At 32.4% G+C, this 23,351-nt stretch overlaps 2 protein-coding genes and 1 non-coding gene across 3 annotated transcripts; 1 reads left to right on the forward strand and 2 right to left on the reverse strand.

The window, feature by feature from the left end:
* The first annotated feature begins 8,116 nt into the window (after positions 1–8,116).
* On the forward strand, positions 8,117–11,315 carry LOC105776802 (glutathione S-transferase DHAR2). The gene is made up of 6 exons (XM_012599714.2): positions 8,117–8,284; positions 8,441–8,531; positions 8,726–8,869; positions 9,913–10,030; positions 10,134–10,274; positions 11,021–11,315. The coding sequence occupies exons 1-6, from the start codon at positions 8,227–8,229 to the stop codon at positions 11,105–11,107; spliced, it is 639 nt and encodes a 212-aa protein (XP_012455168.1). The 5' UTR covers positions 8,117–8,226; the 3' UTR covers positions 11,108–11,315.
* Positions 11,316–14,493: 3,178 nt separating this feature from the next.
* On the reverse strand, positions 14,494–14,652 carry LOC128034160 (U12 minor spliceosomal RNA). The gene has a single exon (XR_008190292.1). It is a non-coding gene; the product is annotated as a U12 minor spliceosomal RNA (small nuclear RNA).
* Positions 14,653–15,159: 507 nt separating this feature from the next.
* LOC105776801 (probable sulfate transporter 4.2) lies at positions 15,160–22,636 on the reverse strand. Its single transcript, XM_012599713.2, has 17 exons — positions 22,069–22,636; positions 21,150–21,198; positions 20,536–20,737; positions 19,781–19,949; positions 19,143–19,208; positions 18,921–19,028; positions 18,646–18,753; positions 18,482–18,547; positions 17,826–17,886; positions 17,540–17,667; positions 17,310–17,351; positions 16,981–17,097; positions 16,645–16,696; positions 16,252–16,390; positions 16,013–16,101; positions 15,805–15,881; positions 15,160–15,714 (listed from the first exon to the last, which is right to left on the reverse strand). The coding sequence occupies exons 1-17, from the start codon at positions 22,456–22,458 to the stop codon at positions 15,403–15,405; spliced, it is 2,175 nt and encodes a 724-aa protein (XP_012455167.1). The 5' UTR covers positions 22,459–22,636; the 3' UTR covers positions 15,160–15,402.
* Between the last annotated feature and the right edge of the window lie 715 nt (positions 22,637–23,351).

The following is a 23,351-nucleotide window of genomic DNA, read 5'->3' on the forward strand; positions in this document are numbered from 1 at the left end:
CAATATCCATCTAAGACGGAACGACGACAAGTGACCAACATGGGTATTTACTGTATAACTGTATTATTTCGTTTGTCAAATTGAATTAGTTTTATTCGTAGAAGGGGTATAAAATATTCGCTATGTTCTTATATTGGTAGGGTATGAAATGAATAAAGATCGTTTCCACGAGATGTTGGCAATCTTGCAATCCCAAAACAGAGAAGGGGCGGACTACCTTTGCAACATACGTTTCGAACAGTGGGCACAAGCATACGACGGAGGCCTACGATATGGCCATATGACGTTGAACCTGACAGAATGCATAAATTCTGTTCTTAAAGGAATGCGCCATCTACCGATAACAGCGGTTGTGCGAGAGACATGTTTCCGTTTGGCTGCGCTATTTCCAAAGCGAGCAGCTTCTTATGCAGGCCAGATGCAGGGTGGGCATGTATGGTGCAGTAAGGTAGTTCAAGAAATTAACAAGGCGAAGGCGATGGCAAATATCATGCACGCTGTGTGTCACGATCGAGACAATTTATGGTTTCGCGTGACGGAGTTCGACAGACCGCACCAAGGCGTTGTTGGCGGCCAATATCGTGTACACTTGCGAAACAGGACCTGTGACCGTGGGAAGTTCGATGCACTTCGTTATCCATGCGCTCATGTTATTGCAGCCTGTCAGAATCTCCGTCTGGATCCGCTGAGTTATGTGGATGAAGTGTACAAATTAGAAAACATGTACAACGTGTGGAACACGTTTTCCCACCGGTCCCAGATGAGCGTAAGTGGCGCCCGTATCTCTTGCTCCTTTTAAGTCATTACGGATAGAGAATTGCGTGCAAGCGGAAGGTCGACCTTTCTCCACTAGAATACGAACAATATGGATATCAGAAAGCGACGATCAACGAAATTGTGCGGATGGTGTAGGAACCCAGGCCATACAAGTCGATCATGCCCTAATCGCAATAGTTGAATGTAATTATAGAAGAAATTACCTTTTATTCAATTATGTATTGATAATTGTATTAAATTTTGGTTAAATTATCAAATTACTACAATTTCTTAAATGTTAGTACCGGTCAAAACATTTTACGAAATCCAACATTATGTAAAACTACAATTTAATTAGGGTTTTTAATTAAATAGGGTTAGGGTTTTAATTTAATTAAATTAGGTTAGGGTTTTTAATTAAGTAGGGTTAGGGTTTTTAATTAAGTAGGGTTAGGGTTTTAATTTAATTAAATAAGGTTAGGGTTTTTAATTAAATTAGGTTAGGGTTTTAATTTAATTAAATAAGGTTAGGGTTTTAATTAAATTAGGTAACCTAATTAGGTTAGGTTAGTGTTTTTAATTTAATTAAATTAGGTTAGGGTTTTTAATTAAATTAGGTTAGGTTAGGGTTAGGGTTTTTAATTAAGTAGGGTTTAGGGTTTTTAATTTAATTAAATAAGGTTAGGGTTTTAATTTAATTAAATTAGGGTTTTAATTAAGTAGGGTTAGGGTTTTAATTTAATTAAATAAGGTTAGGGTTTTTAATTTAAGTAGGTTAGGTTAGGGTTTTTAATTAAATTAGGTTAGGTTAGGGTTTTTAATTTAATTAAATTAGGTTAGGGTTTTTAATTAAGTAGGGTTTAGGATTTTAATTTAATTAAATTATGGTTTTTAATTAAGTAGGGTTAGGATTTTAATCAAATAATGTCAAAATAACTCGGAAAAATTCTATTTGTATTACATCGTCATAAACTTCTAATTCATTACATCAAATGATTAATTTTAATACGGTAATCAATGTCTATGACCGGGGATTGAGTTCCACATGGCGCGTCGGCGATTCTGTATTGGATTCCTCCTTTCTCTAGCTTCAGTGGCGGTTGTTGTTCTTCGGTGGGATTACGGTTCTTCCGGTTCGGCATCGGTTGTCGGACTTGGGACGATGATCCACCTTCAAAGAATAGTGTATGTGGAGGTGTTTGCATCATGAACGGCGACGGAGTTTAAAAGCCATGCGTTGCTGGCGATTGGTAAAAAGGAGAGCTCCTCGACGGCCCCCTTGAGACCCTCTGCGCCGATGGCCTAGTTATCGGTGGTGCGCTTTCAGCATTACAGAAATGGAGCGATCCGGGCATTTGGCTCCAACCTGCCATAGGATTCGGAAAAGGATACATGTACGGGTTAGGGTACATATAAGGGTTAGGAAACATACCTGGCATCATAGGGAAAGGTGAATGCGTGGGTATCATCTGTTGAATTGCTGCGCCAGGTGACTGCGTTGGTGCTCTCGTTGGGGACGGTGATTGCATGGTCGCTGATAATGAACCGGGTGAATGTCTGGGCCTCGTTGAGGGGCTACCCTCGTAGTTTTGTCCCATTGGATTTTGAGGCCCGTGCCTTTCCCTTCCGACACGTATTTGCCACCGCCTCTCCTCCGGCGTAAGTAAATACGGCTTCCCATGGGCCCTAAACCATGGCATGTATTCTGGAACGCACGCTAACTCGGGAACGATGATTGGTTCCCGAGTAGGTAGATATTCATTCCGATTTTCCCACATTTCTGTGTACACTGACCAGTACAACGGCCAATCCATACCTAATAGCCGAAGGTCGATTTTGTGGTGCTCGTCAAACTCCTCGAGGTCCGAGGATCGGTTGTCTACATCAAAGCGTCGTAGGACTCATGCATGCGGTGGGGCTCCACGGTTGCATAGTTCATCAACACCACTTTCACGTGCCAAGCGTTCGGATTTTGTAAAAACTCTTCCGGGATTACTGCCCGGACTGCCGGATCCTCGTATAGTGTCCATTGAAACTACATGAACATGATAGAAATATTACATATATACATAATACTAAATACTAAATATCAATCCACTAGCGAATGTATAGAAATATCTATTTGCAATAATACTTATACGCTTCGGCGTTGCTCCAATAGAAGCCGTATATCTTCAAGTTCAGTCGGTATTCCACGATAACTTGTCGGATGGTTCCACCTAATTAAATAAATTTTTAGCATTCTTTTATTCTTACAAAATCTACATATCAATTTCAAAATGTAATATAAAATTTACCTCGTTACGAGTAGGAATGTATATGGGTGGTTCACTCGAGGACGTAGAAATGGAAAGCGAAACCGTGCCCATGATTGCAGTAGTGACAGGCAACCTCCGATTTTTGCTCTCCTCGGTTTGTTCGCCCCGCACATCTCCCGATATAATGTTGCCAAGACGGCAGACCCCCAACTAAATTCACCAGCTGCTCTAAAATCAACGAGTTTTAGCAGCCACCTTAGATGTACACGGCTCCGTGATGTGTCGGCCATGAGATAGCCTCCAATTATTTGAAGAATGTATGATCGGGCATATCAGATTCTTTCAATCTCGGTTGAATTTTCATTCAGACCGGGGAAGGTGGCACGTAACCAGTCCATCTCCACCTTACCTCCATCCATTTTATCCGAGCGGCGCCAAAAGCTCGTAGCACACCGCCTCCCAATTGCTAGATTGGGCGGACCGATCCTTGGGTGCCCATCCACCAAGCAATCCCAAATGCAGATGGACATCTTCTAGAGTGATAGTGCACTCTCCACATGGAAGATGAAATGTGTGTGTCTCGGTCTCCACCTCTCGATCAAGCGGATGATCGGTTTGGCTCCAACTTGCATCCCGGCCTACCATCGCCACGTGCCAAAATCCCGCTTCCATGCAGTAGTTCTCTACTAACGGTGATGGAGCATGCATATTCGAATATTGCATTCCAATACCGATCTTGACCTTTTATAACAAAAAATATATTAATAAATATCTAAAATACATAAATAAAAATATCTTAAAAAATTTAAAATTTAAATTTAATACTTACCATGTTCATTTGCTCCACCAATATGTGATTCCTATCAAGGCGAATCAATGATCCGCCATTGTTGAAAATATTAAAAATTTTAAAATTATTTAAAAAATAAAAATTTTAAAATTTTCTTAAAAAATGAAATTTAATGGAAAAAGAAATTTAATATAGATTTGGAGATTTTTGAAGGAAATTGAGAGGATTTTGGAAGGAATTTGAGAGTTTGAGAGAATTTTGGAAGGAAATTGATAGAAATTTTGAAGGGAATTGAGAGAAATTTTGAAAGGAATTGAGAGAATTTTTGAAAGAAATTGATATTGAATTTGTTTGTGAAAATAAAAGGGGTGGGGGGTTTATATAGTAAAAAAAAATTTGACCGTTGGGGGGCAACGGTCAATTTTTTGACCGTTGAGCCTTCATTCTTGTGGCGTCCACATCGCGTCCACGTCAGCAGGTCGCGCTGACGTGGACGCGACCTTTTGCCCCGTCCCCTGACATCGCTCCGACGTGGCGCGATTTTGGGGGAAATGGCCCAGTCCGGTAAATAATTAAAAAAACCGGCTTATTTCGGTAATTTTATAAAAAAATGGCTTTTTTTGGTAAATCCCTCTGAATTATATCAAATACTAGACATGATCATGAGTCGAATCATCTATCTAGATTTAAAGGCTCGTTTGAAAAGTGAGAGAGTTTGGACAAAAATATAGACCCAAAAAATAGATCCTGACAAAAAAATGGCTGTTTAGAAAAATAGGTCTGGCCTTGAGTAAGACTTTTTTGCCTAGGCTCGGCCCGAATTTAACAAAAAAAAAATCTGCTGTTTGTTGTTGTTTATTGTTGTTTTGTTATTGTTATGTTGTTGTTTTTGCTATCATTTTACTATTATATTGCTACTGTTTTGTTATTATTATTTGCATATTATATAACTCTTGTTTTATTGTTAATTTTGTTACTATTTTAGAGGTATTTGCTTGTTAAGTTGCAACTATGTTAGTTTTATTTAAGTATAAATATTTTTTTACATGTAATTTCAATTTGTTGGGAAGTAATTATTTTAATGTTTTTAGTCTATTTGATGTATTATATATTTTTTAAATTTATTTTTATATAAAAAAATTAATACGAGTTGATCGGGTCGAGTTCTAGTTTAGTTTTTTTTATCCGGGCCGAACTTAAGCAAAATTTTAAATCCATTTTTCGAGTCGGACTCGAGCTTAGAAAACTGACCTATTTTTTTCACTAGCCCGACCCGACCCATAATCAACTCTAAATCAAATACTTGAATGATGTTGAAGAAGATCCTTTTATTATTTTTGAAAAAACTGAGTTCATGATCCTTCTAATGAATTGGTTGAGTTTTAAGTGTTGGGTTGGGTTTATTTTCAAGAAACAAGAAAATAAAGATCAAGAGAAGCTAATGTAAGCCTTAGAAGTGTACATAGCCCATTGTTTAGTATTTGTTTTGAGTTGCGAAAAGTTTGTGGTTTCTTGGTAGAACGAGATAAAGTGGATGGAGGAAGTGACGAATGTCATCACCCCACAATAGTACCATCAAAGGGTAACTACGTACCATTTGGTACCTGTACAACTGAAACTCCACCTATCATACTATTATTAAATCTCAAGATGATGTTAAGATAAAATTTATGGGTGATTGGGATTCTCAAATTTAAAGGCATAATTTATTTTGAAAGTGCAAGAGATTTAAGAATGGAAAGGTGCAAATAATTGATTTCTTAAAAGTGCATTTGGTGAGACATTGGATGCAATTGCAAGGTGATGAAACTTGTGATTGTAGAGTAAACACGTCGTGGCATGACTTATCAATTGAGGATGGCAAATGGCACTTTAAATTATGATGTGAGGGTAGTGGGAAATGTTGAATATTTTATGTGTTTTAATATCATCAATCTTATATATGAATAACCAAGAAAGACTTATGAGAAATATTTTTAAATTTTTATTTCAAATATTTTCCCTAGAAAATAGTTCATAATCAATCAATGCTTTTGACAAATTTCATCTTAATATTTATTGAGCAACCCACGTTTACTTTGAACTTGGCCAAAATCATGACCATGTTCATTATTGGGGAAAAAAAAATACATGAAGGCAATCTAACCTATTAAAAGTAATGGATAAAGTAAAATAAATGGTCAATAAAGTATTGCTCGTGTTTTATTTTAGTTATTAAACTATACAAAATTAAATATTTTTGTCATGTTCTATCAATTTAGCCTTTTAATGTTTATACATTCTATCAATTTGATTTTAAATATAAAAATTTCAATAAATTTAACTCTCAACATTTACTGAAATGACAAATTTTAATTTTTAAAAATTTTGTAAAATAAATAGATTGCCAAATCTAATATCGGTAAGAAATTATTACCAGTTAAAAAAATCATGGAGTTGTTGGCTACATCACAACCACAACCATCTAAAAACACACTTGGCCATAACAGTACAAGACTTAACGAGAAAGTTGAGTAAAATCAAGACAATCAATCTTATCAGTCTACCTTTTCAAGATTTTTAATACTAACTTAAAAATTATTTTCCCATCTTTTTATCTGCATTGGGTTTAAATTATTATTTACCATTAAAAACTATTAATTTCAATATTTATCTCATTGTTTGATCTTTATAAGAAATTATAGAAATATAGTATTGTGTTTTTGAGAAACTAGGAACCTTGTTTTGCCAATCTCGGTTTACGGTTTACACCAAATTTCATTCTTATACTCTACACGTGATTTATTTATGGTTCTTTTTTCAGTTTCTTGTGCTTGAAAAATGGTTCCAAAAAAGTTTCCTATTTTGTGCTTAAAAATAGGGTATTAATGATTTTTTAGTACTGCTACTAGTTGTTTATAAAATTGTTCAAATTTGTGTGTTTAGCAAATGGGTAGAGGAATCAATAGCATTTGCTATACTTACTTTTAGGCCTTGTTTTGTTTTGGGGTTAACCCAAAGTTAAAGTCTCGTTTTAGATTTGAGAGATTAGCTCATGGTGCTGATAATTTTTTTTTCTTTTAGTATATTTAGGTTTGGGTTATGGGTTTTTAAAAGAAATACAACATCTTTTAAATAAAAATTTTTATTTTGTAAATATCAAGAGCTAAATTTATTGATTTTTAAATTTTGAATTAAAATGATAAATTTTGTAAAAATGAGGGCTAAATTTGTTGAATCTTTTAAATATTTAGAATCAAATTAATAGAATGTGTAAACATTAGAGGATAAATTTGTTATTAAACCAATAAAAAATTCACGTCAACACTTTTATCAAATTTCAAATGGTGTTAATATTTGGTGACAAAAATCTTTGATTCGTATAGTTTAGTGACCAAAATAAAATAAAAATTTAAAAGTTCAATGACAAAAATAGAATGCGGGTAATACTTTAATGACCATTTCTTTAATTTATTTTAAAAAGTTAATATATTTTTGTTTAACTGATTAAATATATATAAAAATTAAAGAAATATTTTATATGGGAAAGAATTTTAAATAATACTTTTAGCCAATTTCTTTACATTGTATTTAATAAAATGTAAGGAAAATTTATCATTGAGTGTAAATTTTACAAACAAAGATATTAAAAGAAACTCTATAAAATAGTTTTAAAAATGGTGAATATATTTGGAAGGTAAGAATTTCATCAAATTAGCTTCTTTATTATTACTATTTTAGTACTTGGATGAAAGAGTAATTATGATATTAGTAATTGCATTCTATTATAATTATAAAGAATTGTAATCTTCTAGGCGTGTTTTCTTGATAAAGTGTAATTATATCGTAATTTAGTATGTCGTGTTTGGTAGTACAAATTGTAATTATGCAGTCACATATTTTATAATTTTAAAAATATTAGTATCATAAAAATAATTTTTTAAAAGTAATAAAAATAAAAATATAATCATTATATGTATTATGTTAATCTAAAAAGTAGTTGATACTATAATTACTAATAAAATAAAAAGAAAAATTATATAAAATTTATAATATGTAAATTAAGTAAAAATAATATAAAATTTATAATATATAACCTTTATAAAGAAAAAAATATAAATTATAATAAACTTTCATAACACTTCTTATAAATAATATAATTTTGCCATAATTTTTAAAAGTTGTTTTTTTTATAAATAAGTTATGATAAAAAATTATAATATTTTTATGAATAAGTATATTATTTTTATAATATATAAGATGAGTTACTGTACTTATGGTGTATAACTATTTATGATATTTTATATATTATGTCCACATTGCCCAAAACCTTCTAATTTTGGAATTTATGACAATTTGCCATTTATTTTACCATTGCCATATCTGCTCTTCAAAACAGAAAAGATCATTTCTTGATTCTCAAATTTTTCTCTAGAGGAAAAAATGGCTTTAGAGATCTGTGTGAAAGCTGCTGCTGGTGCCCCTGATATTCTTGGAGATTGTATGCTCTCTCTCTCTGTATATATATATATATATCCTTATCGTTGTAAAAAGAATCATGTTATGTTTTTTTGGGGGTGATTTTGTTTCTGGGTTTTTGAGTTTGAATTCAATGTTATTTTGCGCCCCCCCCTTTTTTTGTAAATTTGTTTTCCAGGTCCATTCTGCCAAAGGGTTCTTCTTACTTTGGAGGAAAAGAAGGTTCCTTACAAGTTGAACCTTGTTAATCTCAGTGACAAACCCCAATGGTAATACTTCATAAATTTTTTTTAAAAAAATTGTAAACTGTTAATATTTGTTTGTTGGTGATGATGTGTTGTTTATTGTGTTTAAGCAAATGGGTAGCTGTAAATTTGTGAAGTTTGGGAGGTTAGAATTTTAAGCAAAAATGGGTATTGAAATTTATGTTTTATTTATTTATTATTATTTGTTCATTTGATAGGTTCTTGGAGATAAGTCCAGAAGGAAAGGTACCAGTGGTGAAGTTTGATGACAAATGGGTGGCTGATTCTGATGTGATTGTTGGGATTATTGAAGACAAGTTCCCTGAGCCTTCTTTGAAAACACCCCCTGAATTTGCCCATGTGTATGCTTCTATTTTTCTTTCATTTCATTTGTCGCTCACTTTGTGTACTCTTTTAACAGTTCTATAAGCTTTGATTTGTATGACAAATATTAAACATTATTACATGTTTCTACTTGTACTATCCGAGTTAAGTAGTCTTATGTTGCTCCGATTCTTTTTTTTGTTGTTGTTGTTGAATAATTGTCTTTGATATCCATGTCCTACAAATGTTGGACTTAGGATGAGAATATGATCCTCTAGGACTTAAAATATATGAAAAACCTTAGGGGAAACCATGTTGTAGACATATCAGTATCTGACACTTACACCCGAGACCGAGTAGCATAGGCTATGTCTGAAAATATTTGATAGCTTCGGTTGTCACTTGACTACTGAAATGTTGGGAGTATTGTTTCGTATAAGTACCATGAAGGCTCTTATACTAGGAGTCAGATGCATTTTATCCCCTTTACTCAAAAAATGGACTAATTAATCCTTATACGTTAGATAAAATAACAAACTGGTTCTTTCTGTTAAAAATTTCTTTCGTTTCTACTATTAAAAATTGGCACGGTTGACAAAACTACATGTACCTCATTCTGACATACAGGGACCAGTAGAAATGGACGGAACTTTTAACAAAAAGACCAGTTTGCTCTTTGATCTAACGTACAAAAACTAATTTGCTCATTTTTTTAGTAGAAGGGGACAAAATGCAATTGAACTTTTAGTTATAAGAGCTTCCATGGTACTTTTATCTCTTTTGGCTGATTCCATATGGATAATTACCTTGAAAGCATTGTTGCTGGTACTCATGTTTGACACGTGGATGTGACCTCTCAAGGATCCAATAAATATATGGAAAAATTTAGAAAAATTTAACCATACCTGTGTTGGATACTCATGCACAAGTGTGAGTAACATAGCTTGGAATAGAGCTGATTCTCTTTTTGATCTTTTTGCTCGTATTGGATTCATTTATTTTTCTTAGAAAAGTTCTGAAACCATTTTGTTCTCGAAATCTCCTGACTGATTATTAATCTTTAATCACTTTTTTGACGCAGTGGATCGAAAATATTTGGTACTTTTATCTCATTTTTGAAGAGCAAGGATGCAAACAATGGATCAGAGCAGGATTTGGTTAATGAACTGAAAGCATTGGATGAACATCTTAAGGGACATGTAAGTGATAATAAATTTGATGTGCCTCTGTCTGTAGAGTCATGATCTTATTTCGTATCGATTGTCATGTGAGTTTATCCTAATTTATGGGACTATGAATCAGGGGCCGTTCATTGCTGGGGAAAAGATTACGGCTGTTGATTTAGGTTTGGGACCAAAGCTGTACCATCTCGAGATCACACTTGGCCATTTTAAGAAGTGGACTGTTCCTGAAAGCTTGACTTATGTCCACAATTACATGAAGGTATGCTGCTGTACTGCTATCATATATATATATAGTGATTTAGCAATTTAACAAGTGAACCTTGTTTATTATTATAGTTATTTAAAGCATGTTTTGTATTAAAACATGCATAATTAGTAGTAATGATATATTATAAGTACCTTTGCTCCATGTAGCTCTGACTCTTCATTTTTTCTTAAAGAACTTGTGCCTAATACCCATATCCGGTACATTCTCAGAAATATATAAGGGGATATAACCCTTCAAACACATGAAAAAAAAAGTTAGAAAATTTTAATGTACCATATCCGAAAGTGGCACTCAAATACGGGAAATGTAGCCTGCGCTATAATGGGGCATGATCGTACCGGATTGACTGTATTTTTCGGTCGTCCGATGAATGAGTATAAGGAGAGAACCTTAATGTCTACTCGTATTTGAGTGTATTGGTATGAATATGTTGGAATTTTCAAGCTCTGCCGTGAATTTGGGGCCCTTGGATAATTATATTCTCGTACATATATCTATATAAGTGTTGGACATCGGTGTCAAACATGAGCAACTCAGCTTAGTACTGCATATTGTAGTTAGAGGTATAACTAAACCAATGAAGGCCCTTCGTTTTCGGAGTTGGTCTTATTTTAGCCATGTCAGGGTATGTGCTGGACACGGGTACTTAAAGAGTCAAAGCATCAACATGCATTTTAACCGATGATATATCTATGAATGTCGTGACTGACATTTCCTGTATCTTCTTGCATTTGCAGTCGATTTTCGGTCGGGAATCTTTCGTGAAAACTAAGGCTGCGAAGGAACATGTGATCGAGGGATGGGCACCGAAGGTCAATGCATGAATTTTACTTCAAAAGCTTTAGGTTTTTCAAACTCTTTCTAGAGCATATAAACTATGAAAGTGTGTAGAGGCTGTGAAAACTAGATGAAAACTGGGTGTTCCAGTCATTTCACAAATGTTTAAGCCTATAGCTTTCATTATCCTTGCTATGGTTAATCAATAAATAAGTGGTAAGAAATATCTATGAATGGGAGATTTTCTTTGGTATATATGACAGAAAGAGAGATTAATTCTATGTACTATTTGGAAAAGGATTGTAATAAACAGTGATGTCACGTCATTGTATCCTTCTTTTAATAGATTAATGCCATATAAGCATTTTCATCTAAAAAATTAAATCCAAATGAAAATTCTAAAATCCAAGATGAAATTGTTAATGTGGCATTAAACTATTAAAATGGATAATATCGCTGTTTCATAGAATCATTTCTCGTATTATAAGGATGTAATTTCAACTATGTAATTTTTTGAAAAATTTATAAAATTATTAGAAGATATAAAATATATCTATAATAAAAATTGTTGGGAGAAACATATTTTTGCTATTTAATGTTTTATTAGAAGATATTAAATATTTTATAATAAAATTTGTTGAGATAAAATTCAAACCATACATAGTATAAAACATGAAACATTATTACTATTATTAAAATATACTAGTTTTCGATAATCCGTGTGGTGCACATGAATATACGTGTTTATATTTTATTATTAAATAAAATATTTTATTTTTATAATTAGTTTAAGTAATCATTATTAAAAATCATTAAAATATATAATATTCAAAAAATAAAATATTTCAAAGAAAAATATAAGTAATTGATATTAGAGTTTGATTTAATTTGTATGTGTATACTAATAATAGATAATAAAAATTGTGGTTTTAATTTATTAAAATTATTTAATTAATTTTAATTTTAATTTTAATGTTAAAATCTTAATTTAATTTTTAGTTTTAATATTAAAACTAATTTTAACATTTTATATTCAGATTAAATTTATGAATCTTGTCCTAAAATTAATATAAAATCTAATTTAAAAATAAATATTAAAATATTCCAAATACATTTAAAATTTCTATTTTAATCTTTTGTTTCAATCATGATTTTTTAGATAAATCTAACTTATCAATGCTAATAATTTTTTTACGAGGACTATAGAAATTACTAATAATAATTAAATTTAATTAAATCACAAGACAAGTCAAGGTGTAAATTACAAAATAAAAAATTAAACAAATATTACCATTATAATTTCATATTATTAATTATTATTAATAATTAATATATTTAGTTGTGTAGTTCAAACAAATAAAAATAAAAAATCATTGATACAATTTTATCTATTATTACTAGAGGTGTTCAAACAGTCAAAACTAAATTTCTATTAATAGAATTACCCAAAATGTAATCTTTAGTGTTAACCGAATTAAAGTTTTTTCAAATACATTAATCGAACCAAAATTTATATACTTTTTGTCTTTTGGTTAAAATAAGTATAAAACATAAAAAAAATACGTTGCTAATGTTCATTTTCTTTTATTTAATAGTTCAAAAACTTAAAATGGAGGTGAAAACAAAAATAAGACAACACTACATAAGTCTTGAAAATAACAAATATTTCGATTAATTGATTAATTCGGTTAATTATTTTATTTCAAATCGAATTAATTGATAACGAAATTCAAAAAATCATTAATCGACCTCCGACCGAATTAAATTCGACCACCGATTGATTAACCAAATTAAATTAATTTGAACTGAATTGAACATCCCTAATTATTACTAATTAGTAATATATTTCAAGTAGTTGAAATGAATAAAACTTATATTATTAAAAATATATTTTTAAGAGTAATTTAGTATAGATTGAATAATTAAAAATAATTTCAAAATCATATTTTTATATATGTTAAATCAAGGCAATCGATTCTATTAATTCAATTTTAAAAATCATGATACCAAACGGCAAACAACAAATTGGCTTTATAAGAGAATGATTACAAAGTTATATTTTTTATTTAAGTCAGAACATTATTTTAAGATGTATATATATTTATTTTTTATTTACAAGTTTTTAATTTTTATAATTTATTTTTATTAATAATAATGTTTAGGTTATATTATATCAAATAATAATTATTTATTAATTTTATATCAAATAAAATTATTTTTATAATTATTGAACTCAAAAATTTTCTATTTCTTTAAATTTATATTATTTTTATTTTATTTTCTTAAGATCTATCTCAATTGATTTTGTTTTCGTTGATCTCAAAATTTAGTATATAATACCGTCTGCCAATTTTCGTCCTTATAAATAAATTTAAAAGCAAAAGCTAACTTTTATAATTAATAAAAATTAAATAACTAATTGTTTTAATATTATACATTGTCTACCTTGGCTATTCCCCAGCGATGTCGGACAAAAATGTAAAAAATATCATCGTAAATTAAATTATTAAAATAAGATTTTTTTAGGTAAAAACTTATAAACTTTTGTGATAGAAAAATAAACGGTTAAAAGCATCGTTTTAGTTTTTTTTTTTTTGAAAGCAGGTTAAAAGGATAGTTGATAAACTATTGAAGGATAGTTTTTTTTTTAAATAGGGAAAATGTTTATAAAATAAAAATACCTTAATTAAAATCTTTTTCCGGTATAAAATTATATATTATTTAGTTGTAGAATCAAAATAGTAGAATCAAAATTTAAGATAAAAATAATTGTAAATTTAAACTTTTATATATGCACCAAATGAACAACAAATAAATAAATAACAATTTTAAGAATACTTGTTTTAAATAGTATAAACTTATAAGAAAATTTTAAAAATTGTATCATAATATTATATTACCCCATCCTCAATCCTCAGTCAATTAATATAATTTTAGACTTTGATCACTCTTTGATACTTATTGTTCGAATATTATCAGATATTGAAAAACTACAGCTTAATTCTTCATTTTCTTATATAACTCTTGCTTATTAATATTAAAATCTCTATTTTAATTTTTTAGATATTACTTGAATATATCTAACTACTTAATGCTATTTATAGCTCTAATATTAATTATTTCACAATAAAAATCTTAAAATTTTATTTAAATGATAATTTTATTTTACATCAACAAATACAATTTTTGAAAAATAAAAATAATTTTAGCTAATAAATATAGTGAACTTAATTTTGTTATAGATTATAAATAAACCTTGCATATATTTCATTTAAACATATATTTTAAAAATATAATACTCTTTCTTAATACTCTTTGCAGACTCATTTAAATATATATTTTAAAATACACATTACTTTTACTTATATCCTTTGCCCAGTAAGAGATCATATAAAAGTTTCAAATAAGACTTAGGGGTTGGGGACCATAATTTGGGAGGCCCGCACAAGTGAGTTCTGCACAAAGTAAGTGCAGCGTCAACACTCGGCCAGCCTATTACCCCTCCACAAATTCTTGCGCACCTTATAGGTTTGGGCGCGGCGAGCAGCTCCCACCACTCGCTTTGTTTTCCTTACTCATTAGTTTAAGGCAAGTTTTTCAGTTGCATGCCAGGTTTAATTTATAAGGCCCAACATAGTCTTCGTTGCTATTCCCCAGCGATGTGGGATGCAAACGTACCAACAAAAAATTTACTTTTCTTCTACCTTTTGTGAACTGTATTCTTTTTTGGCATCCCTTTTAGTGCAACAAACTGATTTAGCTCCTTTGTATGAAAAAAATTAATTCTTAATAATCAAGCCAACTTTTTCTTTTATTACAAAAGAGGTTTTCACGAATATGAGTAGAATTACGAATGCTTGAATTCAAACTCCCAACTTACTGTATACAACCTCATAAAAGTGATCATATAATCCGACTAGGCTAAGCTTTAGCTTCATGATAATTAAACAGACTGATAAAAGTTTTACGAACTAGATTTAAGCTTTAGCCATAGATTAACGATTTTTCCGTTCTTACCGAGCAGAACAAGTCTCGTAAGTTACCCAGTTATCGATTTTTGGCAAGTTAAAAAGCGTTTTACTTGAATACTGGACGAAGATAAGAAATGAAATGAGTAGATTGAATCAAAATTTGTACAAGAAGCAGCTTTATACAGCTACTAAATAAGTTAAACTACTAGTAGTAGTACAATAATGTTCCAAACAATACATACAAGAATCGGAGTTCTTGGTCCTAATCTTTTAACTAAATTGTAAACAATTGAACAACATATCGGATATCGGAAACACCTTGTTAAAAAAATGGCATTATCCAAAACGTTTGCTTCGGATGCAAGCAAGTTTCAAGACCGTCGAGACAACAATGGCTCCAATTGAGGGTCATCCTGTGTTGAATCCGAACGCATTTGACTATTACCCGATTCTAGCTCAGAAACTGATATATCCTCCCTTCGCTGTTTCATTATTCTCTGAAAGAAACTTGATTTTTCATGTGAAGGATCTGATGCTTTCGGAGACATGGTCTGAACATGCTGGAGGCAAACTTGGACTGCATCATGCACTCTTACAAAGTACCATTCCTTACCAATCATCTCAACGACACCGGCTTTCGATAAGGTCAACAGAACCTCCTGGTTTGGGTTTGAGATGGCTATCTGAAAAAGGATGAGTCTTTAGAAACTCTGAAGTAAAAGCTCATAATCTGTTTAAAACATTCGGGGTTTAATCAATTACGACTACTCAACCTGGATGTCCCGTGATTTGTACTCCTGGTGCAAGTCTTTCAGAGCTTGGACAGCACTAGCGTCTATGTATGTTACAGCTGCAGTAGAATCAAAATATTATAGCTAGATATACCGATGCTGCCAAAGCATAAGCAAAGTCTTTCTGACATTTGGCACAAAATGTGATCTTATGATTACGAGTATATTTCATGGTACGACTAACACTTACGTGCCAACTCCAAAATTACAAAATAAATTCGTTCAACTTCTGGTCCACGTTTGGTCGATTTATCACCCACAACTTCATATTCTCGTAACCTAACAGGGGAATCAACAATTTGTGAATTTAAATTCTCAAATTGGGAAATCAAAAGTACAATCCAGTAAAAGGAAACTGGAAAAGGAAATTCACAGATACAACAAGGTGCCAAAGCCAGTTTATGTAATGAGGAAAGCATGAACATTCACCTGTCTTTGATGTAACTTATGTTCGCAAAGTAGATAGGAGCATCGATGCGAACAATCACAATTCCATTGTAAGTATATGCTTCTGGATACTGCTGAATGTTCCTATAAACAGTGGTGCCAGGAAGACGCCCCAAGACAGCTGCAATGCCAGTAAAGGGATAAGATTAGAGTTTTACAATGGATTATATAATTGTGCAGAGCAGAGATGATAAGAGGATCGATCCTGATAGATAATGTCAAGGCACTGAGTTTGTTAGAGATGATGGAAGTAAGTTATCGTCGTAAATTACGAGGACAAGAGAGTACAGTAATCATCTTGGATCTAGTTCAGAAAAAGTGCAAGACATGACAATTTATTAGAGACATGGTATAGGTGATGTTCGATTCACTCACCAATATGCGGATTCGCTGATTCGTGAATGACGAAGGCAAGTGAGACGCCTACCTGAAATGTCAAAACACAATAAAATTATACCAGATATGAGACTAAGATCATGAGGCATAATTCAACCTTTGGGCTTCAGAGTTGATGGATGAATTGTTTCCAGAAAAGATATTAGACACAAGTAAAGCTGACTAGTTTTACAGGGTAAAATATTTTGGCAGAACTGTGTGTATAATTATAGATTCGTAATAGTAGCATGTAAATGTGAAATACTGAAAAATATATTGTTGATTGGCACAAAGAAAATCAACATATGTAAGGCAAATAGTTTTAAAAGTACTTACCCCAACAAGGACACCAATCTCGATTCCGAGAAACAGTGTTGTAGTAGTTGTAATGGTCCAAAGAAGAAAATCTTTCTTATCTACACGCCATAAGAATATTGCCTCTTCATAATCCACCTGAAATCATTAACATGAAGAAAAAAAAAATTTTAACCAAAGGTACACAATTAAACAATCAATAACTTTGCAGGATATTGATTACTCTTTACTCCAGTTGATTTAATACATATTGCAAACTGCAAATTGTATGGTCCAACATCGACTGAAGCGTAAATGTGGCATAATCTAGCTTGAAAAATGTTTCAACAAAGGCTTGTGTCTTTGCTTACCAGGGTTATAACAGCAGAGATTACTATAGCAGCCAAAGCACACTGCAAAGAAGATGAAGTGTAGACACCTATGGTTAGCATTCACAGTAAACCTCACCAATTGCTAAAATTAAATCGAGCAGTACAACTCATGTGGTGAGGGGGAAAAAAAGGAAAGGAAGGCATTATGGCAGGTGCAACATAAATGGTCATAATACCAACATATAAATCGTACATACTTCAGAACTTACCTGTGGTATGTATTCAAATAATGGAGTCAAGAACAAAAGAGCACAACACATTATGGTTCCTGATATTATTCCAGATAAACCAGTTTTTGCACCACTCTCATGATTCACAGCTGACCTGGAGAAGGAACCTACAAAATACAAACAAAAAATTCAATTAACTAGAGTTTGCAACAAAAATTTCAGTAAACAAATTCTAAGAATTAGAGTAGAACACTAGCAACAGAAACAGTTGAACACTGCATCAAGAGTTAATATTTCGGTACATAGGGTCAGGAAGAACTTTCACCTGTTGTGGGGTATGCTGAAAAGAATGACCCAAAGATATTGGCAACACCAAGACCAAACAACTGTTGACAGAGAAGAAAATTTCATTACAGCCTTCCTTTGAAGGAAATTTGGAAAACACTATATCTTACTACTAGCTTCCCTAAATGTAAACAAAACTAAAACTAAGCTATGCAATTGAGACATCATATTCATTTTGGGAAACCTGTTGAATTTGCAGTCCTCATAAATGGTAAAATATAGCAGTATATCATCCATCATGTATACTGACAACAGTATATCCATTAAGTAATTAGTTCCAAGTAAAAATGATCTTTTTAACCTAGCGATCTACAGCAAGGAACACATTTAAATTTGAATGTTGACAGGAAGCATATACACCAGGAGATTGAGAGGGAAGATTTTAGATATTGCTACTGGCATTCCGTTAGTTCTAAATGTGGAAATCAGGTACTGTTAAAAAAAAAAGCCCTAGATTGAATACTAGCTTATAGGAGTATAGACCTGGACGGTCTGACCTTGTGCAGGGTATACCTAGACATGGGGGAATGTTAACATACAAGAGTGATTTCATACAGGAAAGAAAAGCAGAGAAAAAAGTTAATTATTATAGAAGCAACTATAGAGGGAGTTGTGCTACATTTTCACAATATATACCTCTTGATTTGAATCCAGCTCATACCCATTTTTTGCTGCTAATGCTTTGGCAATCCCAACAGATTCCTAAGATTAATAAGTGACATATAACCATTAGAAGTCACAAATTCAAACTCTATTTGGAAGTATGTATTCTTTGTTGAATGATCCATAGGATTCCTTACCAAGATGGCAACACCAGTAATGAGAACTGCCGTGGAAATTAAAGACTTTGCATACTGAAAACTTTTAGGAATAGAAAAGCTGGGAAGGCCCTGAGGTATATCTCCAACCTAAAGATCAACAGTACAGCATTCTTTATCACCTTTTCCATGAGAATGTCATTTTTCACATAAATATAAGCACCAATTATCACTTGACTGAACTAAGCTATAGTGTTCTTGTGACTATGTGCCTGATTAATATCCAATAATTTGAATTTACTTTATATTTTTCTCACCAAAGTTATAGATGATGGATGATATATCTTGACAAAAGTTGTACCCAGAACAACTGCTGTCAGGGGACCCATTGCTCGCAAGAACCTCAAGTGCTTCCTTGATTTTCCCTACGAATGAGATATCAAATGTATAACCAAAAAAAGAACACATTTTAAGAGAAAGATAGAAGGGAAAGTTGGGTTGGGTCTAAGGGGGCAGAGAGAAGGAAAGAGTTCTGGTACCAGAAACTTCATAGTCTGAATTATAGCAAGAATTGTAGATCCCATTACAAAAGGGGGCCATGAGAACTACAAAAGGAAAACACCACCTGAGGTTAAACAAAGGAATGAATGAGTTGCAACAGAAAGGATAACACACTTACCAAAGTTGAAGGAGAATAATAGATGCTTCTCCAAGTACAATTTACAATAAGGAATGCAACCAAATAAAGAGCAAAGGACAATTAACACACAATTCACCATAAAAGCAAGCTCAAAGCCAAAACCCCTTCGCAGTTAAAATTCCTACAGTTTATGATCTATCAAAGAAAAAAAAAATTATGATTATGTCACCCATGGTTGGGCCAACAACTGTAGCTATTCAAATTGAAAGAGAAACAGTCATGCCCAACATGTGAACACAGTTAACAGGAAAACAAAACTCTTTCAACTGCAAGACAAAACTTGGAAGTATACAAAATTTTCTTAAATGATGAGAATGTATGACAACTTCTGAATTTGGAATGAATTTGCGAATTATACATTTAGAAGTTTAGATGACTATATATGCCAGTGACAAGGATAATGCCTTCTTTAATCAATGCATCAACATGAACATATATTACTGTAAATTAAATACCACTTGGGCATGTAAAGACTACCTCATCTGATCCAGCTATTATGCTCTTAATTACTGGCACAATCTTGCTGCTTCGATCAATGTCATACCCCAAGAAGTATTTTGCTTGAGATAAAGCAATCACAACAGCTGAAGCCGTAGTGAAGCCAGAAATCACAGAATGACTAATGAAACGAATGAGCCATCCAAGCCTGGAAAAGGGGGCAAAAGTAGATGAAAACTTTCCGGTCTATAGGCAAGGTAAATGGAAGAGATGATGGTAACATAATGTAGAAAGACGTTCTAGATAATAATTCTCCATTTATCCTTTTTCTTTTCTTTTTTAAAATGTAGAATAACCTCTTTAAAGTCAAGAAAAAAAGTACGATTTTCAACAAAAATGCATAAGCCCCCCCATTCCCTAGTTCTGTCAACCAATATTAAAAAGGTTAAGCTTAATGTGAAATAGTTGGTTAAAACATAGTAATTCATCTAAAACTTGTTCATATAGGAACAAAGTTAATACCCGCATGGCATGGTTTGTTGATGAATCTAATTTTACCCTCAATTAATGTTTGAAAACCGTAAGACGGTCCAATATTTGCCAATGGCATTTTACGTTCTAAAGATGGTTACATTAAGACTCAAATTTGCAACCTCTTGACATTTGGTGATGGTTTTTTAAGAAGATCAAACCCAGTCCAAATATCCAGACAGATGATAACTATCTAGGATGGCAGGAAAGAGAACATGCGAAAGCAAAAGCAAAATTTAGATGACAAAAAAGATCAGCACTACCTCAATAGCCCCATTATGCATTCCAGGATCCCAACCATCAGTGCCAACAATATAGCAAGTTCTGTGTATAATGCATCTGATGACTCGGCAATTCCACTTAACACGTTGGAGACCAGGAGGGAAACCAATGCAACTGGACCAATTGCCAGCTGCCGAGATGACCCAAATATGGCATAGATAAATATTGGCACAAATCCAGAGTCTGCCTTGCCAAAACCACATAGTCATTGTGAACAAGATTAAAAATAAACTGATCGAGTTCTAAAGTGTTTAAGAAGACAATAATCTGTCATATAACAGGAAAAAAAAAAAAGAACTTCCCAAACAAAGGTATATATTAAACAATAGCAACAGTGAAGTTTTCAATAAAAGAATATATCATTATATACTAAATGTGCATTTCTCTATTTGAGTACCATGTGTAGCTGATATCCTAACATAGAAACTAAGAGTGTGATGTCGTGTTCTGAGTTCTTAGTCCCATTTTCTACTCTTTCACCAAGAAATATATGCAACAATGTGTAAATCTGAGTAGCAAAACCACTCCATTATTTCATAACAAACATCTTTAGTATAAACAGAATCCAGAATAATTTGATTTGGTAGAAACTTACAGAGCCCATATATTGGTTCAAGCCCAGCTAATTTTGCATATGACATTGCCTGTTGACAAATTCAAGAAACAATAAAAAACCCCATGTCATAAATCCATATACCACTTGATAACTTCAACAAATAGATAGAGTCCTAAAATACATAAATAAGCATAAAAAAGGCCATCTTTTGTACCACAAAAATAGATATCCATTCAATTCCAGGAACTTGCCAAAGCCATGCATTTAGAATCCAATGCTTCTGGCACTACCAAAGCAAAGAGAAGAGGCAAATCCAGCTAAAGCAAAATCTGATCCTTTTACTTTGATTATTTTGTAATTAAGTAAATATTGTTTCTCTTTTTACTGTGATGTGACCTGGCAATATCCTTGAATATAGACATCAAACTAGATCACTGATCCAATCAAATTATTCAACCAATTAGAAGCAGTAAATCAGTGATGAGTAGATATCAGATTAGTCCAAAGATCCAATCAAATTACTCAACCAATCAGGAAATTCTGAATCTATGCTCTATTGTGATTTGACCACAGGATAAAAGTTTAAAATCTAAAAACCATACGCGTATGAGTTAAGCACAGATGAAATAAAAAATTACGCAATTGAAAACAGAGGAACAATCCTTTCGGTGGACTAGAAATCGACGGAAACCACCGAAAAATCTGTTTGGTTGCCAAAAAAATACAGGAAAAAAAAAACTCAACAAAGAATTAAAGATCCTGCACGTCGGTTTAATTGAACTTAATTACCAAAGCTTTAAGGCTTAAGCTTCACAGTTTTTGAAGAAAACGAACCAATTTCAATATATAACATTATATACTGTATACACAACAGTTTTTATTTTTTTTACTATTTTCTTTTATCCTTCCAATCGTTTCTTTCTTTTTTTCCTTATTTTCTCAGCAAAAAAAGGATCACCTGAGGAACAAGCATGATACCAACGGTAGTACCCGCCATGAGATCAACCTGAAAATACTCCCGCCATCTGTACGTCCGAATCCAACGGCAACAAGGGAGGAACATCTCGATCCAATCAATAAACGTCATCCTTTTGATCTTCCCCCGGTACCGAGAAATCCAGGAATTAGGCCACAACGAAGACGAAGAATAATTGTTACCGAAGCCACCGGGGGTGCCGTAGGACGACGTGTCGGGATGCTGTAGAGGGATGATTTTAATGGTCCGAGGAGTCGGCATAGTGGATCCGGAAGCGGCGGTCGAAGAGCGCAATAAGTCGCCGGCACTCGGGGATGCGTAGGTTATATCCATTCCCGCACTGGCACTCGAGGATGCGTAGGTTATCTCCATTCCCGCACTATCGGAGCATCGTATGATTGAGAAACCACGGGATTCTTTTAACGAGCAGTTTTAGTGGCCGTTGGCGTAGGCGCGGTTGCGTTTCGTGGCGCAAGTTGAGGATGGGGAAGCTTCGTATATATTATGAGGTGAAAATGAAAATCGAAACAGGTGCCCGGGGCCCGCCAGTGTGACGTTATCAGGATAAAAACTAAAAGAAATTATAAGATGCGTGAACCGTGAACGTATAGAATGGCGGGCGCGGCGTTTACCGCTTTATATGGTTTTCTTGAGTTCGGTTCTTCAATTGAACCGGTCGAAATATGCGCAAAATTTTTAAAATTAGAGGGTGATTAAATTGATTAAAACTATTATTAAAAATTTATAAAAATTAAAAATCGATTTATTTTGTTTTTAATTTGATTTAATTAATTTTTATAAATTATGGGTTAAATTTTTTAGATCATTAATTTTCAAATAAAATAATTAAATTAATTTGAAATCAAGCATTGGTTTTGAAGTAATCTTTTATTAGGCAACAATGGATACTTGACCCTCAAGAGTAAATATTTCATTTAGTTCATTCAAAATTTTGAAAATATAAATTAATATAATTATAAAATTACACTTCAATCTTCTTTACAATTTACAATTCATTTTTAATCCTTCTTTTATTTAAATATTTCGATGTTTATCTTGAATCAAATTCAAACTTTAAAAGTGAAACTTTATGAAAATTTAAGTAGTTTTAGAGTGAGTTTGGATAAGTGGTGGGTTACGGTGCGTTACATTTAGCTTTTTTTATCTCACTTTACAGTATATAATCTCTCCGTCACCCTTGTTTTTATACTAATCACAGGTAAACACACCACTATCCAAATCTACTTTTAAATTTTTCATACAAT

Source organism: Gossypium raimondii, chromosome 10, assembly GCF_025698545.1.
Source record: "Gossypium raimondii isolate GPD5lz chromosome 10, ASM2569854v1, whole genome shotgun sequence".
NCBI lineage: Eukaryota > Viridiplantae > Streptophyta > Magnoliopsida > Malvales > Malvaceae > Gossypium > Gossypium raimondii.

Bases quoted from the DNA above. Each gene is read 5' to 3' on its own strand.
- LOC105776801 (XM_012599713.2), bottom strand. From the start codon at position 22,458: ATGGAGATAACCTACGCATCCTCGAGTGCCAGTGCGGGAATGGATATA. The intron at 19,950-20,535 runs GTAGTGCTGATC...CCCCTTTTCCAG, and splicing joins TGCATAATGGGGCTATTGAG to GCTTGGATGGCTCATTCGTT. The intron at 19,029-19,142 runs GTACCAGAACTC...TCTCATTCGTAG, and splicing joins TTCAGACTATGAAGTTTCTG to GGAAAATCAAGGAAGCACTT.
- LOC105776802 (XM_012599714.2), top strand. From the start codon at position 8,227: ATGGCTTTAGAGATCTGTGTGAAAGCTGCTGCTGGTGCCCCTGATATT. The intron at 8,870-9,912 runs GTATGCTTCTAT...TTTTTGACGCAG, and splicing joins CCCCCTGAATTTGCCCATGT to TGGATCGAAAATATTTGGTA. The intron at 10,031-10,133 runs GTAAGTGATAAT...ACTATGAATCAG, and splicing joins ATGAACATCTTAAGGGACAT to GGGCCGTTCATTGCTGGGGA.